This window comes from Musca autumnalis, unplaced genomic scaffold (genome assembly GCF_047663935.1).
Source record: "Musca autumnalis isolate F117 unplaced genomic scaffold, ASM4766393v1 scaffold_1, whole genome shotgun sequence".
Taxonomy (NCBI): domain Eukaryota; kingdom Metazoa; phylum Arthropoda; class Insecta; order Diptera; family Muscidae; genus Musca; species Musca autumnalis.
The window spans coordinates 259,305,069-259,324,093 of record NW_027411644.1 but is presented as its reverse complement, the minus strand read 5'-3'; the positions used below and the strand labels follow the sequence as shown (position 1 = coordinate 259,324,093).

The 19,025-nt window shown below is 37.5% G+C and overlaps 1 protein-coding gene across 1 annotated transcript; it reads right to left on the bottom strand.

The window, feature by feature from the left end:
- Positions 1–16,733: 16,733 nt before the first annotated feature.
- Positions 16,734–18,677, bottom strand: LOC141391223 (uncharacterized). The gene is made up of 2 exons (XM_073964136.1): positions 17,865–18,677; positions 16,734–17,805 (listed from the first exon to the last, which is right to left on the bottom strand). The coding sequence occupies exons 1-2, from the start codon at positions 18,673–18,675 to the stop codon at positions 16,880–16,882; spliced, it is 1,737 nt and encodes a 578-aa protein (XP_073820237.1). The 5' UTR covers positions 18,676–18,677; the 3' UTR covers positions 16,734–16,879.
- Positions 18,678–19,025: the final 348 nt, after the last annotated feature.

Sequence of the window (19,025 nt, the reverse complement as noted above, 5' to 3'; positions counted from 1 at the left end):
GTAAAATTTCCATGTTTTGACATATCTATTAGGGTGCAACCGTGGGGTAATGGTATGCACACCCGCCTTTCACGCTGAATGCCCGGGATCGGTTCCTATACCAGGCCACATGAAATTTTCAACGGTGGCAAAATACCCCTCAGTAATGATGGTGACATTTTCTGAGTATTTCAGCCATGAAAAACTTCTCTACATGCGGTGTCTTAGGACACGTCATTCGGACTCGGCGATAAACAGTAGGTCCATTATCATTGAGCTAGTATGAATCGGGGTGAACTGATTCATATGAGTGAAGCCTCCCTTGTCCCTACTGGAATGTTTGTGGAACAATTATGTATATCATTATATATTTCTAATAAAAGTTCCAAAATTGGAAAATTGTCATTGGTAGCGTACATCTATACATTTTCTTCGAATATCAGGTTTCTTTTTGGAATACGCCTAACATAAATAAATATATAAGCCGATGTAAATATACCCAATTACAATGCAATTTGCCATATCTGGCCGTACATTTCGACAGACGGACACTGCTCCAATTTTATTTTCAAAGGGAACATTGTGAGTTTAGTGAAGATATATCGTCCAAAAAAGTGCAATTGTACCATACATGTGCTTGGAAATGCACGCGATTTTGAGCTTTTTAGGGTATTTCGAAAATAGTTAATTGTGGATATATATTGTGATATCAAAAATATATTTTAACCGGTAAAAAACAACTAGTAATGAGTATAAATTCAAATAATTTGCATGCAAACAAATTTATGACTCACAAAAGTATTCATGGATGCCTTTACCAAAATTAACATTTCAAAAAAAAACTTTAGCGGTTGCGACGCCGCACAGTGGTTCAGAATCGTTTTTTCCTGGTCAAAATTCTGTAACTTTTGAACGGATAGAGATATTTTCATAATTCTTTTTTTGTTAGATATATAACACAATCAGCTTTCAGACGAATTATAAGCGGTCACATTAGGTCTGGTAGTTGCAGAGAAATTCAACGTCAAAATTAAACTTTTGAGTTTTTCAACAATTTTTCATCAAAATATGAGTGTTTTTGTGGTTGTTATATCTTCCTATGTATCAAAGTTGGTCAAACATCAACAAATAAACAATAAAATTACCAAAAAAACTAAAAACAAAATAATCGAAAAAAAATGTTGAAAACATTTTTCAAAAATTTGTATAAAAAATTTTTACAAAAAATTTAATTTTTTTCAAAAATTAAAAAAAATACTCCTTGGGTTTTCATAAAACTTATATAACTCGTATAAAAACTCATATACTCAAAAAAATGTTAATTTGTGTCAAAAAGCTGTAATTCATATGGAAACAGTATAGAAAAACACACACTTTTACCCATGTAATTTCAATAAATTGAAAAAAAGTGTTAAACGGACGGAACGGGACGGGTACAAAAGTATATATGGGCTGAAAGAGGAGACTCTTGAGCATCTTTCTGTGGAAACACAACTTTGTTCCATGTTGTTCCACAAAAGTTCTAGTCCACTAAATTTGGAATTTCATAAAATTTAGTACCTGAGGAAAAATAAATAGCTTTTTTTACTAAAACGATTTGTAAAGGCCACAATCCTACCTACCTTACAAAAAAACAATGAACGCAATAACTGTTATAGTTTCCGAGAAATAACTACGTCTTTCTCGAGAAATTTGCAAAACTTACGTATTTCCCAAAAATGGGGAAAATGTTCGTCTTTAGGGGCACACCACGGCCACACCTTCCAATATTTTGACCTAATTTTTTGGTTTCCTTAGTTTCAATATGTTTACTATCGAATCCCACATAGAAATTAAATATATTTGATAAAACAAAATTTTGATTTTTGGCCAGGAAAATCAATTCCTGAACCATTGTGCGCCGAATGCATTTTGAAAAAAGTAAAAAAGCATCAGTCAGCTTTGCTGACAGAGATATACCCTCAGCCTATATGAATTGAAACACTTTTTTCTCAGAAAAGCTTATGTATTTTGGGGTGTTTTCAAAATTATGGGCGTATGAAACGACAAAAGGGTGGGTTAGGATTAAAGTTCTAAAGTGTTCGAACAGACTCTATACTACACTCAGACACAAATGTTGAATTTTTGTGTGGGAGGACCGATATGGGCCATTTTAGAAGGTAAATATGGATAGGTAATGGAAAGCAATAATCGATTTTTCGACTTTTCGATTTTGGTCTTAAACTAAAAATGCGATTTTTCGGTCTTGCGATTATTTCAGTTGTCTTAAAACCCGACTTTCGACTTTTTCTTAACCCCACAAAATCGATTATAATCGACTATTCGTCGATTTTCCAGTTTTCTTTTGAAACTGTAAAACCGCCAAAAGTGTAAAACCGCCAAGTCTGCAATCTATTTGCAAATTCGAAAATCGATCACAAGATAATCGATTATGCGATTTTCGCTACAGACAAAAGTCGACTACGATTTTTAGATTTTTGACTGCAAAAAGTCGATTAATCGATTAACCGAGAGTCGACTTACCTATCCCTAAAGGTAAATTGGCTGCCCCGTTCAAGAAATATTGTGCATACCATTTTAGTGAAATTTTTTAAATATTGGGGGAAAGTGCCGTATTGCCCATTTTCGAACGGAAACTAAGTTTGGACAAAATATGACGAAGGCCAAATGTTGGACCAAATCGGTAGGTCCGTTCGAGAGTTTTCGTGCTCTCCAGTCACTACATATAAAGACATAGGGGTTTTTTACACCTTTCGGGCTGTTTTCACAGGAAGTATGGACTTGCCCCTGAAAAAAAAAAACATTTGAAGCAGCAAATATAACTTGCTGCAACAAAAATCAAAGAGATCCGAGAGCAGGTCTTAAAGGAAACTTGTCCGAAATTTTGTGTGGGAGGTATCCGAAGGAGTGGACAAATATAGTCCATATTCGAACCTGACCTATATCTGGTAGATATATTAGGATCTGTAAAGTATGGACCAAATCGGTCACTCCCTTCAAGAGTTATCATGTGCACACTTTTGAACTTTTGTGGGGGAGTGGGCTGATATGGCTTATCTTCGAACTTTAACTAAGTTTTCACAAAATATTACGAAGGCCACATTTTGGACCGAATCGGTAGGTCCGTTCGAGAGTTATGTTGTGCTTCAACCACTACACAAACATGTCAAAGGGGTTTTTTGCAATCTAAAGCTATTTTCTCAAGAAGTGGACTTGCGCCTGATGAAACTTGTACCGTCGTATGGGGGGCAGTGAACACAAGTTGCTACAACAAAAATCAAAGGCAATCGAGAGCAGATCCTAAACTGAACTTTTCCGAAATTTTGTGTGGGAGGTACCCGAATGAGTGGACCAATTGAGTCCATATTGGAACCTCATCTAAATCTAGTAGAAAGTTCGCGATGTACAAAGTATGAACTAAATCGGTTGCTTACTTCAAGACTAATCGTGTGCACAAATTTTCGGAATATTTCCGAAATTTTGTTGGGGAGGTACCGGAAGGAGTGGACCGATATAACCCATCTTCGAACTTAAACTAAGTTTTGACGAAATATTGCGAAAGCCAAATTTCGGACTGAATCGGTTGATCCGTTCGAGAGTTATCGTGCGCTCCAGCCAGCCAGACAGACAGACGGACGGACGGACATGGCCAAATCAACTCCAAATTGTCTGAAACACATTTCGTCCAAGCATACTTTGGGTCTAAAATCATTATTTCGATGAGGCACATTTTGCCCGTATGAAAGTGGAAGGTATCCCATTTAGCATAAATGCTGAGGGTATAAAAATAAAATATAATATATAAAACATCTATATTCTATCTTCTTCTTCTATATAAAACAACAACAAAAAGTAACATAGGCTATATAAATGTTTATAATTCCCGGGAATATGGAGATATAGCATCAAAATCGGAGGTGCCTCCAAAATGTTTATTTAATATGCGAATATCTTTGGGATGGTAACCGATATAGTCTCCAGATTGTGTCTACATAAGCGGGAAGTAAGTGCACGTGATGTCTTATAAAATAAGCGCGGTGGGGTCAAGGGGAGCAGTTCTTCCCTTTGTGCTGCTAACATCAAATACCATCAATTTATATGTGATAAGCTTGAAATGCTTTAAGAAGTTATGGTCAAACCAATCTAATGTGTCACGAGCAAAAAATCCTGTTAGGAATTGGCGGGGAATTAACCCCATAAGACCAGACTACAAAAATTAATATTTCTGCCTTATTATCAAGAATTTTCAAATGTCAACAGTCATCACCACGTTATAGTTTATAATGTCACTAATGATAAGGTAAACGAGTAGTGGTATGCGGAAGGTATCCCATAATGCATTAAATTAATAAATTTAATATTTCAGACTCACTTTATGTTTGAGAAATAACAAAATCGGTAAGGATCAATATTATAGCAATATATCTTATAACAAACTAATACGGGTAGCCTCAGGGGAAGTAACAAAGAACCCAAATATCAAATTCGGTACTTAACTACCATTTGAAAATAATTTACAATTATTCTCATGGTTGAATCACTCAAATTAAGTGTCATTCCTATTGAAACGAATTTCCTTTAATCTAACGAAATAGCCTACAAGCTTTAGATCTTGGTTAATGGAACATGTAAATTAATGTATATTTGGTCTAAGTCGGGGTTGCGAAGCGAACCGGATTCATTTAGTAAAATATAAAATATAAAAACATATCCCTGGATAAAAATAAAGGAATAACACCATATTGTTCACTATGAAAAAGTAAATATTAATTTGAAATGAGTGATATCCTTATCCCAAGTCTTTAATATCTTAGTAAATAAATCTCATAGATGATCTCAGCATCTAAAATGTTTAACCCTTAATTTCAAACAATTTTAGAAATCCCCCATCATTTTTTGAATACAAGGACGGTATGGAAAAATAATTAATTTTTGAAGTGTGCCCAATGAAATGTGTTTTGTCGTTCTCACACCGAAGACTACAACAACAACAGCAACAAAGGAATAACAATAATTTAATAAAAATGAAAGTGAAACAGACAATGAAATTGGTGGAAAAATCATTAACGGCATAAAAATAATATTTATTATGAAAATACATTATTGAGGACCAACGAAAACAGTAAACAAAAAACAAAAAAAAAAGTAGCATCTCACGCGGCCACACGTTCAGACGCAGACACCTTTTTCACACCATAAATTTTCGAGGAAGTACAACAAACTCCCTTGTTTGCCACTAGGTCTCCAGAGACCAAGCAACAGTGAACATTAGACACGAGCGAACGAACAACAACTCCCAGGATATTTGTGCAGTGTGCATGGCAAAGTGATGATACTTCACTTTGCTGTAATGATGATACTGCTGGCCAAGATACTCTCATGATGATGATAAGGGATATCCCATATTCACTCTAATGAAATCATTAACAAAACCTTAAAAATGTAAACAAACTACCCAAAAAAGGAGTACGGCGAAAAAAACGTCGCCATACGACAACATCAATAGCTTGGAAGAACACCCGGCACAACAAGAATTAACCCCCATTCTATTTTGATTGGTGTCAATGTACATCTTTAGCGAAAGTACACCTTGGCAAAAAGAGATTTTGGTTATTGTTGTCGCTGTTTGTGTCTTCACTTCTACGGTTGTTTTTGCTTTTTTTTGTATTCTCAATAATAAAAACAATCAATGCATGAGAATAATATGACGGGCGGTGAAGAAGGTAGTCATAGCACAGTGGTTCCGTAAGAAATGCTATATTATATGCTACTTGAGATCGAAAACAAATCAAATTCTCTAGAGAGTTTTCCTATATATCTTCCAAATAACTCCAAAAAGGATATTTTTATTTTCTTAATTTTTCTCAGCTATGTAGATGATGATGATAATCGGTTGATGTCATTAATTAGCTTTGCCATTAGACAATAACGAATGGATATTATTTTTTTACATCCTTTAAAGTCGTCCATTGTAATAAAAATTTGGTATAAAAAGTCATGGAGTGATGTAGGATGGGGTGACGTAGGGGATGGAAGATACCAAGGAATGGTCCTGACCGCCTTCAACATGGCAAAGCCCAGGATTTATCTTGCTCCCTCTTTTATCTCAAGTGGACACCGACCTCCCCGTGGTGTCACCTGGGGAGCTGCCTTAAACACCCGTTAAAGGTAGTGAGCTAAAATGTGCCGCGCGTTCACCCATAAGAACGTTAAAAACTTGGGTTTGGGCGCCGGGTTAGTAACCCTCCCATAGAAAAAAGGAAAGAAAAGAAAAACAAAGCCCTCTAAAGTTGACAATCGCGCAAACTTTAAAGACCACTATCAGCGAATCTGCACCTGGAATGTTCGCACTCTTTACAGAGAAGGTGCAATTTACGCATTGGCAGATGTACTTGAAAAGTACAATTCCGTCATTACTGCCATACAGGAAATACGATGGAACGGGAAAAGCGTCACAACAACACCTAAAGGTGACGCACTGTATTATAGCTGCCATGACACAAAGCATGAGTTTGGTTGCGGATTTGTAGTTAGACGGAGGTTAAAACATCTGGTCTCCAGCTTCACCCCAGTGAATGTAAGACTCGCTGCAATTCGATTAAAAGCAAAATTTTTCAACATCAGCTTTATTTGCGCTCATGCTCCCACTGAAGAAACATACCAAAGATATATTTTACGAGCGCTTAGAAGAAACTTGTGACAGTTGCCCTGCCCATGACATTAAAATTATTCTAGGCGATGTGAATGTCAAAATTGGAAAGGAGAATACCTATGGCCTAACAGTCTGGAAATTCAGTCTCCACAGTGAAACATCTGACAATGCTATGAGGCTGATAGACTCTGCAGCTGCACGAAACATGGTAGTTAGCAGTACCAGATTTAAGCATCTCGATATTCATAAGGGCACCTGGCCGTCACCAGATCAGAGAACAAGAAATGAAATTAATCACGTTGTGATAGATGGAAGACATGCATCAAGCGTGTTGGATGTACGATCATTCCGAGGTGCAAATATAGACTCGGACCACTACCTTGTTGCAACAAAGGTACGTACCAGATTAAACGTAGCAAACAAAGTGCGAACAGACACAACACGGAAGTTTGACATTGGTAAGCTGCAATCACAATAACATATCAGGACAATGGCAAAACATTGCCCACTCCATGCAAACAGCCGCAAAATCCATACTTGGATACCAGAGACCTCCACCAAGGAATCCATGGTATGACCAGGAGTGCCGTGCTGCTACTGAAGAGAAAAATGCGGCACATAGGGCTACTTTACAATCAGTAGCAACGCGTAGCGCTCGAGAGAGGTATCGGGAGAAAAGGAGAGAGGAGAAACGTCTTTTCCGCAGCAAAAAGAGAGAGATGGAAAAGCGGGAGTGTGAACAAAGCGAGATGTACAGGAGAAAGAATGAAGTCCGAAAATTCTACCAATGAGTGAAACATCAAACTGATGGCTTTGGAACTGGCACATCCTCCTGTAGAGACCAGCAAGGTAATCTGGTAACTGATACAGATAGTGTGCTAAGGAAAGGAAAGAGCAATTTTCCAAACTGTTGGTATCCAATAGTAGCGAATTAGACGAAGATACCACAGATCCAATCCCGGAAGATGGTATTGAATGTACACCACCCTGCCTAGATGAGGTAAAGACAGCAATAAACCGGCTGAAGGATAATAAGGCAGCAGGAGCTGATGGCCTACCAGCCGAGCTGTTTAAAACCGGAGGCGACACGCTGATAAGGTGTATGCATCAGCTAATTAGCTCCATCTGGGAGAAAAAACGCGTACCCGACGGTTGGAACCTGGGCATCTTGTGTCCCGTCCATATGAAAGGAGATGAGACTTTATGCTCCAACTATAGGGGGATAAGTCTTCTCTCTATCGCCTACAAGATAGTGTCAGGGATATTGTGCGAACGACTAAAGCCCATGGTCAACGAAATAATTGGACCATACCAATGCGAAGTGGCAAAAGAAGTGGCACAATCTACACCAATAGCCACATGTTACTTGCTGATGATATAGACATCATGGGAGATCAGTAAAATAAGTAACCGATACCTTTATGAAGGTCGAAGGAGAATCTGCTAAAGTGGGTCTGGCGGTAAACGGCGAGAAGACCAAGCTAATGGTGTCGACGCGCAATGCGTCCATTGAGATCGGACCAAGTGTTGAAGTTGGTTCCTATAATTTTGAGGTAGTAAAAGACTTCATATACCTTGACACCTCCGTAAACACAACAAACGACATCAGTTGTGAAATAAAAAGAAGAATTGTATTGACCAACAGATGCTAGTTTGGCTTAAGTAAGCACTTCAAAAACAAAGCCACAGCTCGGCAGACAAAAATAACGCTTTACAAAACACTGATACTACCCGTGCTGATGTTGGTTTCGAAGCCTGGGTCCTTGCGCAAGCTGATAAGGAAGTGCTTGGCGTGTTTGAGAGAAAAATTCTTCCAAAGATCTACGGACCAATCTCCGTTGACGGTGAATATCGACGTCGTATGAACCACGATCTGTATCTGCTATACAACGACATCAATATAGATAAACGTATCGAGAAGCAGCGATTGCGTTGGCTAGGCCATATAAAAAGAATGAGCGATGATGAACCCGCTAAAAATGCGTATAAATTCGAGCCACATGGCGGTTCACGCAGAATTGGTGAGAATAATGTCTTTGCAATATATCACACCTATTTTTTTAAAATGAACCCACTGTGCGCGTCGGCTAAGTAATAAAACTCAAGTGGCAAAACATTTGCAATGTAATGCAAAAACATAGTTAAACTGGCACGTGACCTTCATTCCAGACGGAAAACATGGTACCATCAATATCAGGATATTTCTGAAGAGGAGAAGACGATGATGCGCAAACGTTTATTTTGTCAGCGTGTGCGTACGAACCTTTACGCATTATGAATTTTCATGATACGTTTAATTTTTACCCTTTTTTTCGTACGTTTGCTCCCCACAGAGCAGGCAAACGGCCGTGTATTGTAATAAAACAAATCAAAATTATAAATGGATTTCAAGTGCTGTTGCGTTTTGGTTATTGTTGCCAATGTGGTGGTTTCTAATGTTCTTTCTTACTGTTTGTTATAATAACAACAACAATATATACATATATTTATTGAGAAGATATTCATTATCCATTCATAACTACGTTAAACAAATGCATCTGATTGAAGGTTGATAAAATAAATATTTTGATTTAACTTTCGCTTCAAGATATACAAGGAAGCGGTATTTCGAACAAATTTTATTTCCAAAATGCTTGCGCATTTTACGGAGGTTTTCAACACAACACAAAAGGTGGACAACGGACCACTCAATTTTCATCAAGGGTTAATGAAAGCCCTTCTTATTCCGATGACATATTATATCAGGCGCAACATTGGTACATAGGCAAACGAGGTGCCTACCAAGGAATACATGATAAAACCGATAGTGTCGTGATGCTTTGCCTTTGCCGACAGAGATATTCCCTCAGCCTGTATACATAGATAATTTCAGATAGACGGACAGGGTAAATTGACTCCATATTGTTTGAAACGAATTTCGTATAAAATCCAGTTGGGGTTTGAAACCATTATATCGATGATTTGACATGTGTGATCGTATTACTGCTATACCTATACGCGAACAGATATTGACAATATTTTGTACATATGTTCTCCATCCACTGAAACCCCAATGTACCAATTTGCAGCAAAATCGGTTGAAAAATGAACCTAATACGTAAAACGGTCACCACCGATATGTGGGGGCTTTAGGAAACCGCAGGTCTATGTGGCCCATATTTATCCACATTAGACCCTCTACTATAATAATTTTTTTTTGGAAAATTTTAGTAACCTACGTTCTTCTCATTAAAAGTTATGAGTAAAGTTTCACTAAAGTGCCCATATTTCGCTCTGTGCAGCGGGCTCTTTGACCTGAAACTACAGTGTTTCGGCCAGCGGTTGCCAACCCAGCATCAAACCAAGGTAAGTATCATGCTGCTACAGCAACAACAACAATACACCTTCGTCCCCAGTACTAGTCACGATGGCTACTAAAGCTGAGGTAATCATTGGGTGTAACCTCAACGCCAAACATCATGTCTGAGGTGGAAATTCAACAGACACACAAAGACGTACTCTACACCAATTCCTCAGCAGCTGCCCAAATCTAGACATGTGTCCGATGTTTAAACCGAACAAGCCCAACACCCACCCACGGAGGGACGTTCATCTTCATACTCCAGGACAAGAACAGGACCTTCATGAACCGTTTGCAACACACAACATTGAGACCGATCATCGAGCAGTGTAAATGTGCCTGCTCATTGACAATTAAATGCAAAAGGACTGTGGGGCATATTAAGGAGAAGCGCAGATCCGGATCGTCATCCAGTCTCAAAAGCATAATTTAAGAACATCAGTATAATAAACAAACAATTAATATAAACCAGAGATAGCATTTTATATCCTACCAGGAGAGCATCGAGGTCAACGGTAAAACTAAAAAGGTCAACAGTAAAACGCAGCCCATCAAAAGAATAGTCATCATGGACAAGTGATTATTTCCGAATATGTACTGTCAAAGGCTAAGAAAATGATTTTTGCCAAACCAAAGTCTTTTCCGTGTGCGAGGAAGATTATCGTCGGATGTAAAACTGCTGATCCAAAATCAAGTAATTCGATCGATCATCCCTTACTCCTTCGCCGCCTGAGATGAGATATCGTCGGCTCAAATAAATTCGGATCTGGAAAAAGAGGATATTGACAGGATGATTGGGAATGAGACCAATGGAGTATAGAGGCTTACACCCAACAGAGACATCTACAACGCTTTAGATTTCTGCAGGATCGATTTTCATAAAATTTGTTATCATTAGATTTTTAGCTACAACAATGAACTGGTAAATTTGTTTCATCGATTGGAAAATAATTGTGGCCTTGCCCATTACAGAACATTTGTTCCATAAGCCGACCTAAGAAAGGATCTCCAACTCTCTCTCTCTGTTTACTGCTTCGATTTCTGGAATACCTTCTGGAACGCCATGTGGCACGTATTTATACGCCTTTTTAGCTCATCATCGCTCATTCTTATGATATAGCCTAGCCAACGCAATCGTTGCATCTCGATAAGTTTGTCTATACGGATAGATACAGCTCATGGTTCATACTACGTCGATATTCACCATAGATCCATAGATCTTTCGAAGAATTTTTCTCTCAAACACACCAAGCACTGCCTTGTCTGCTTGTGCAAGTACTGCTTACTCAGTTTACGGTAGTGCCGAGGTAGACGAAGTCCTTTACTACCTCAAAATTATAGGAACCATCGTCAACAGTTGGCCCGATCTCTATGGACGCATTACGCGCCGACACCATCAACTTGGTCTTCTCGCCGTTTACCGCCAGACCCACTTTAGCAGATTCCCTTTCGACTTTTGTAAAGGTATAAGTTACATCCTTTACCGACCGACCCATGATGTCAACGTCATCTGCTGTTTGTGTATATTGTGTCACTTCTTTTGACATTCTCATCTCGTACAACTATTTCCAGCAGAAAGCTAAAAAGGTCACCCGAGAGGTCTGAAACCTCTTTTGGTACTAAACTCTTCGGAGAAGTTCTTTCCTATTTTAACTGAAGGCCGAGTAGCAGTTAATGTCATTCTACAAAGCCGTATGAGCTTTGCAGGGATACCAAATTCAGACACGGCTTGGAATACCTTTGAACGTAGGGGGCTGACGAAGGCTGACTTGTAATCGACAAAAAGGTGGTAAGTGTCGATCTGCATATGTCGGGTCTTCTCTTGGATTTGCTGGTCAATGGTGGATTTGCCAGGTCAAAGGGCGGATTGGTATGGCCCAATTATTTCATTGACCATAGGCTTTAGTCGTTCGCACCTTATCCCTGACACTATCTTGCATGCAATAGGGAGAAGACGTATGCTCCTATAGTTAGAGCACACAGTCTTATCTCCTTTCTTGTGGACAGGTCACAGGATGCTCAGGTTTCAATCGTCGGGTACTTGTTCTTTCTGCCAGATGGTGCTAACTAGCTGATGCATACACCTTATCAGCGTGTCGCCTCCGGTTTTGAACAGTTCGGCTGGTAAGCCATCGGCTCCTGCTGCCTTATTATTCTTTAGCCGGTTTATTGCTAACTTTACCTCATCTTGGATGAGCGGTAAACATTCAATACCATATTCTGGGATTGGATCTGTGGTATTTTCGTCGTCCTCGCTACTATTGGATAACAACAGTTTGGAAAAATGTTCTTTCCATATCCTGAGCACACTATCTGTATCAATTAACAAATTAACTTGCTGGTCTCTACAGGAGGAGGTGTCTGTACCAAAGCCATCTGTTTGATGTTTCACTCTTTGGTAGAATTTTCGGACTTCATTCTGGCTCCTGTATATCTCGATTTTTTCACACTCCCGCTTTTCCATTTCTCTCTTTTTCTTGCGGAAAAGACGTTTCTCTTCTCTCCTTTTCCCCCGATATCTCTCTCGTGCGCTACGCGTTGCTACTGATTGTAAAGTAGCTCTATATGCCGCATTTTTCTCTTCGGTAGCAGCACGACACTCCTGGTCATACCATGAATTCCTTTGTGGAGGTCTCTGGAATCCAAGTATGGATTTTGCGGCTGTTTGCATGGAGTGGGCAATATGTTGCCATTGTGCTGATATGTTATCGGGACGAGGAGTGCTTTCATTAAGCAATTAGGCTAGTTGAGTAGAATATGCTGTGGCTATATGTTGTGTTTGCAGGTTACCGATGTCCAACTTCCGCGTTGTATCTGTTCGTTCTTTATTTGCAACGTTTAGACGGGTACGTACCTTTGCTGCAACAAGGTACTGGTCCGAATCTATGTTTCCTCCTCGGAACGATCGTACATCCAACACATTCGATGAGTGTCTTCCATCTGTCACAACGCGATCAATTTGATTTCTTGTTCTTTGATCTGGAGACAGCCAGGTGCCCTTTTGAATATCGAGATGCTTAAATCTGGTACTGCTATGTACCATGTTTTTGCAGCTTCAAAGTCAATCAGCCTCATACCATTGTCAGATGTTTCACTGTGGAGACTGAATTTCCCGACTGTTGGGCATTTAAGTCGCCTAGAATAATTTTAATGTCATGGGCAGGACAACGGTCATAAGTTTCTTCTAAGCGCTCGAAAAATATATCTTTGGTCTATTCGTCCTTGTCTTCAGTGGGAGCATGCGCGCAAATAAAGCTGATGTTGAAGAATTTTGCTTCTTCATTCACTGGAGTGAAGCTGGATACCAGATGTTTTAGTCTCCGACTAACTACAAATCGGCAACCATACTCATGCTTTACGTCTTGGCAGCTATAATACAGTGCGTCACCTTTAGGTGTTGTTGTGACGCCTTTCCCGTTCCATCGTATTTCCTGTATGGCAGTAATGTCGGACTTGTACTTTTCAAGTACATCAGCCAGTGCGTAAACTGCACCTTCTCTATAAAGAGTGCTAACATTCCAGGTGCAGATTCGCAGATCATGGTCTTTAAAACCTTTGCGGGGTCGTCAACTTTAGAGGGGTTTGTTTTTCTTTTCTTTCGTTTTTCCATAGTAGACTGCTATTCTGGGCGAGGGTTACAAACCCGACGCCCAAACCCAAGTTTTTAACGAAAAACAAAGTTAATATACCCGCAGTACTATGGTGGAGGGTATAAAAAATCTTTGAAAAACTTGTGCACAGGGTAATGGTGTAGGGTGGTGTATCACATGGTTGACCCTGTACGACTATAGCCCTCTCTTACTGTTTTTGTCTTAAAATAGGCAACGAAAGGATTCAAGAAAATAAGAAAAACAAATTAAAGGTGTCATCTATTTTCATTCAAAAATTAACGGCATTCGTTCTACCACCACAGAATAACCTATCTGCCAACGGCCGTTCATCAGTGAACATTGACACAACAAATTAATATTAATTTTTGACACACTTCCCAATGATGGCACTATGCAGGCTGGGCATACTTCAAAATCCTCAAAAATATTTCAAAATGTGACAAAACCGAATAAAAACAACACTTCCTCCGGCGCAAACACACAACATAGGAAGTGAGAAAAATTCCTGGCCTATTCCCAAATGAAATGAAGCAACAACCATGCAACCCACCACAGAAATGTGAAATGAGGCGAAAGTCATTTTTGTCACTTTTTACATATTTGAATAATTAATAAAGATTTCGTTTTTATGGAAAACTATTGTCGATGATTTTGGGGTTTGTCATTTCTATGCCACGGCAGGACGCTAAATAAAATGGTGGTGATTTCTAAAAGTTCAAATAGAACTGCTTTTTTACAAATATTTATTCAAGTGTTAAAAATATTATTTTCCTTGAACACAGGCAAAATGGTGTGAAGTGATTTTCTCAGGCTTTAGAAAGAACGTTGGTCGCTCCTGTTACCCTGGCAAAAGTGAAAAATTACCCACCTAAAGTAAAATTAGTAACAGTTTTTTCTTGCCATTTTTTTTCTCGTTGAGAAATATTCTCCACGGCAACTTGTTACACTTGAAAAGTATTTTCAAAAGTAATCAATCCTTGTAATTGTAAAATTGAACTGTTGTTTTTTCTTTTTGTGGAATTTGTATAAGAAAAAAAATCATGGAAAATGAGCAAATTCACATGAAAAACGTAGCGAAAAATGAAAAGATTAAAATAGAAAAAGAAAACATGTAGAAAACTTTTGGGTGGAAGTTAGTTTTTGTTTCTCTTTTATAAAATCATTTTTTAGTGGAGCAAATTCGAATAGAGTACACTCTATGTCCTTTCCATAATTTTAAACAAATTTGCGAATTTCATATACAAAGCCTACTAACGAGATCTAACAGAAGGCCCAGCTTATCTTGAGACCTGTATATAAATATTTTGCAATTTTATATTAATCGTATGAAACTGTAACACAAATTCTGATAGCTTTAAACTTTTCAAGTACAAAAGTAGATTTTTTGTTTACAAATTTAATGTATGACTATGAAATTGATTACCAAAATATTAAATATATTGTGTATTATAAATATTGTGTAGCGCCAACACAGCCAACTTTTTCTGCAAAATATACCAAAATAGAAAAAATGTTCAGTGAAGCAACAAAAATCAGAAATCATCCATAAAAGAAAATTGCTGAAAATGTTTAATATTACTAATCGCAGTAAAGTAATTACGTGGAAAATGATATTTTCTTCTCGACTTTCTTTCATGTTGACGAATTACCTCCACAACTCCAGTACGTCCATACGCCCAACAGATTCCACCAGACACGAAAAAGGATCACTCAAATCCTCCTCCTCCTCATCTTTCAAAAGCAAATGAAACAAAACCTCACACCGAAACAAAAAGGTAGAAACTCGGAAAATAGCTAAAAACCAATAGTAATTTGAGAAATACTTTCCTTTTTCGCGTCTAATTTAAATGAAATGAATAGAAAGATGGCAAGTGACTGCTTCGTAGGAAAAAAGAAAGAACATTTCTTGGCTTTTTCATGAAATAAATTGCCAACAATTTGTAAGTTTTAGGTTTTTGTTTTAGACAAAGAAGCGGAAACAAAAAAATCCGCACACGAATAAGAAATGACCAACCGTAAAAAGGCAAAACTCATTTTGAAAGAAGAATTTTTCGCCGAAGAATAAAAATAAGAAATTTGTAAATGTTAAGAAAACATTTTTTTCCATTTTTTTCACAAAAGCAGTGATTAATCGATGAATTTCTACAGGAAAAATATGGAAATGTAGTTTGAAATTTCATAACGAAGAAAATGAATAGCGTTTTGTAGCAGGATTTAGGATTAAAAACCGAGCTTTAAGTTTCAACAAGTAAAAAAGTGTCAGTCGGCTTTGCCGTCAGATATATGCCCTCAGCCAATATGAAGTGAAACTCTCACCTACGGACAGATCGAATGTATTTATGGTCTCTTCAGAATTTTGTGGCCCTTTTTGGACATTTGAACTTGTCGACAAAAATGTGGATTAGGAATTAAGTGAACTAAGACACAAATGTTGAACTTTTGTGGGGGAGGTACCCTTAGGGAGGAATGATATGGGCCATTATAGAAGTTAAACTAAATTTTGACAAAATATTAGGAGATCCAAGTTTTGGGCCAAATTGGTTCAAGTAATATCGTTCTTACATTTTAGTGACAATTTTGATATTTTGGGGAGAAGTACCGGAAGATATGGACAGGTATTGCCCCATGAAACTAAGTTTGGATATAATATGACGAATACCAAATATCGGACCAAATCGGTTGAACAGTTCGAGAGTTATCGTGCTCTCCGACCGCCACATATGGTGACATAGGGGTTTTTTATACCTTTCCGGTTTTTTTCCCAAGAAATATGAACTTGCCCCTGAAAAAATTTTTACCGTCGTAATGGAGGTAGCGAATGGAAGATGTGGACAGGTATTGCCCCATGAAACTAAGTTTGGATATAATATGAGGAATACCAAATATCGGACCAAATCGGTTGAACAGTTCGAGAGTTATCGTGCTCTCGGTCAGCCACATATGGTGACATAGGGGTTTTTTATACCTTTCGGGTTGTTTTCCCAAGAAATATGAACTTGCCCCTGAAAAAAATTTTACCGTCGTAATTAGGGTTTTGGGTTTTCCCGGTTTTTTTCATTCCCGGGAAACGGGATTGGAAAAATTTTAATTCCCGGGAAACCGGGAATTTTTTCAGTAAAAAACAAAAACTACTTTTGGGTATCTGATTTATTTTTTTTTTTTAAGTTTATTAACAATAAAAACAAAAATGAAAAAAACAAAACAAAATAGACGTTCTACGTCATGGTATAAAGCTCTGACATACAAATTTCAGTGTTTCTGATACATTTTAATTTGGAAATTGTAAAATATTAGTTTTTAAGATGGTTTCAAAAAATAAGACTTTAAAATTACTAGCGCATTTAGTAGTTCACTAGACATACGATTCCTAATTTTTGTACAAAAGTTTCCAGCAATCGAAAATGTTCTTTCGCATTCAACTGAAGTTGGTTTTATGGACAAAAGTGCATTATATAAGTTTTCTAATTTGTTGGTGCGGCTCTTACTTACTTCATATAAGGCTATTTCTTTTCTGAAAAATACCTTGTGGTTTGGTTTTGATTTATTAGGATTTGCTTTCGCATTTGCAATAGCCTCTTTTAGCTTATTTCCAAAACTTGTGTCATTTCCATGTTCTAATAAATCATTTTCGTTTCTGGGCTCCGTTTCTAAATTGATGGTATTAAATAGACGGCCATATAATTGCTCCGCATATGCTCTTAACTCTCTTTTTGGCACATTCGAACTATCCAAACTATCTGCGTCTCTCAAATACTTCATTAATGATATTAATTTGTGATCGCGTCTGCTGCTTATTCTGCTCTGAATAGATTCTAACAATTCTTTAGAAATAAAATGATCAATTGTTGCGAGTTGGTCACACAAAACACTCAAAACTGCATCCGCTACAAGTAAGTTAGTATCGCGTCTACTTAATGCCTCAACAGCCTCTTTTATTGGATTTAAGATGTTTACTAGAACTTCTAGAATTGGGATGTTCGCTTGTTCCCATAAATGCGCTAATTCGAAATATTTCAATGTCTTCTTAATTGGAGTTTTTAATTTCAAAAATTGTTGAATCTTTGCAACCATACTGTTCCATCTGGTCTTCACATCCACAATCAGGTGCACTTCTTTATTCAATTCTTCTATAGCATACTTTTGAAGACATGCATTCTTTAACGGACTTCTTTTAAAGAGATTAACTATTTTTCTAGTGTGGTTTACTGCATGTTTAAATGTTTCTAAAATGGTAAAAAAGGACATTACAAAATAATAAAGTTTAAACTCAAAATACTCTTACCATTAATGTCATACTGATAGTCTTCATCATCCTCAGTTGACTCGGTTTCGCTTTCTGAAACCACCACTTCATTTTTCGAATATAGGACAACAATTACGGCCAAATGTATAGCGTGATTCCAACAGAAAAATCCATCTGCAGGACTTTCTGAAACAAGCCTTTTCATTACATTGGGGCCATCAGAAATGGTTGCAACTATATGGTTTTCCAAACATAAATCATATTCCATAAGTTTTTCAGATATCATTTGATGTATTGCCATTGCAGTACATCTTCCCGATATATAAACTAGTCCCAAGTTGAAAAATGAGCTGTTTCCATTTATACATATATTTAAATATCTCCTTTGTGATTTGCTTGTCCACTCATCAAGCATAAGAGCAAATCTTCCATTTTTTGCAACTTCCGTTTTTATTTCGTTTTTCATTGTCTCTTTAACATTTTCGTAGTATTTCAATATGTGATTTTTAACATCACCTTCATTTCTCGGCAAGGACATTCCTTTAAGGGCAAAGCTCTCACGGATAAACGTACTCCTTGTTATTACCCGGATCGATAAGCCATCAACGGCAGCCAACTTGGAAATTATGTGAGACATTGTTTGTTTACACAGGAATCGTTCAATATTACAGGAACTGTCCTTTTTAACTTCAAGGCTATTAGTTCTTTCCGAATGTTTAATTTTATGCACTTGGCTGAGGTGTCTAATGAGACCACTTGTAGATCCGCCATTTCGTCTTAATCTCTTCTTGCAAATAGTACATTCTGCGGAATCATTATGTTTTATAAAATATTCCCACACATCCGACATTTGGTTGCCTAAATGATAAAATAATATTAATTTCCATGTATTTTTAAAGATAGTTTTTACTTACCTTTTTATATTCAATTGCAAACACAATTTGTAAGTTATCAACTACGATTTTTCTTTTGTTTTATTTTTTCTTTTCTAACAAATTGCAAATTTCTGTTTTTGTTTTGCTTTCCCGCTTCTGTTGTAAATACCAATGTGACTAATAATAGCGATGACGCCGTAAATATTGTATGTGCGGGCAATGGTTAATGCACTAAATAAATGCGTTTTTACAATTTTAAACGTTGTACCAAATGCTTTTATTTAGTGTCATTTATGTATTTGGATTTCAGTGCGACGTTAAAACC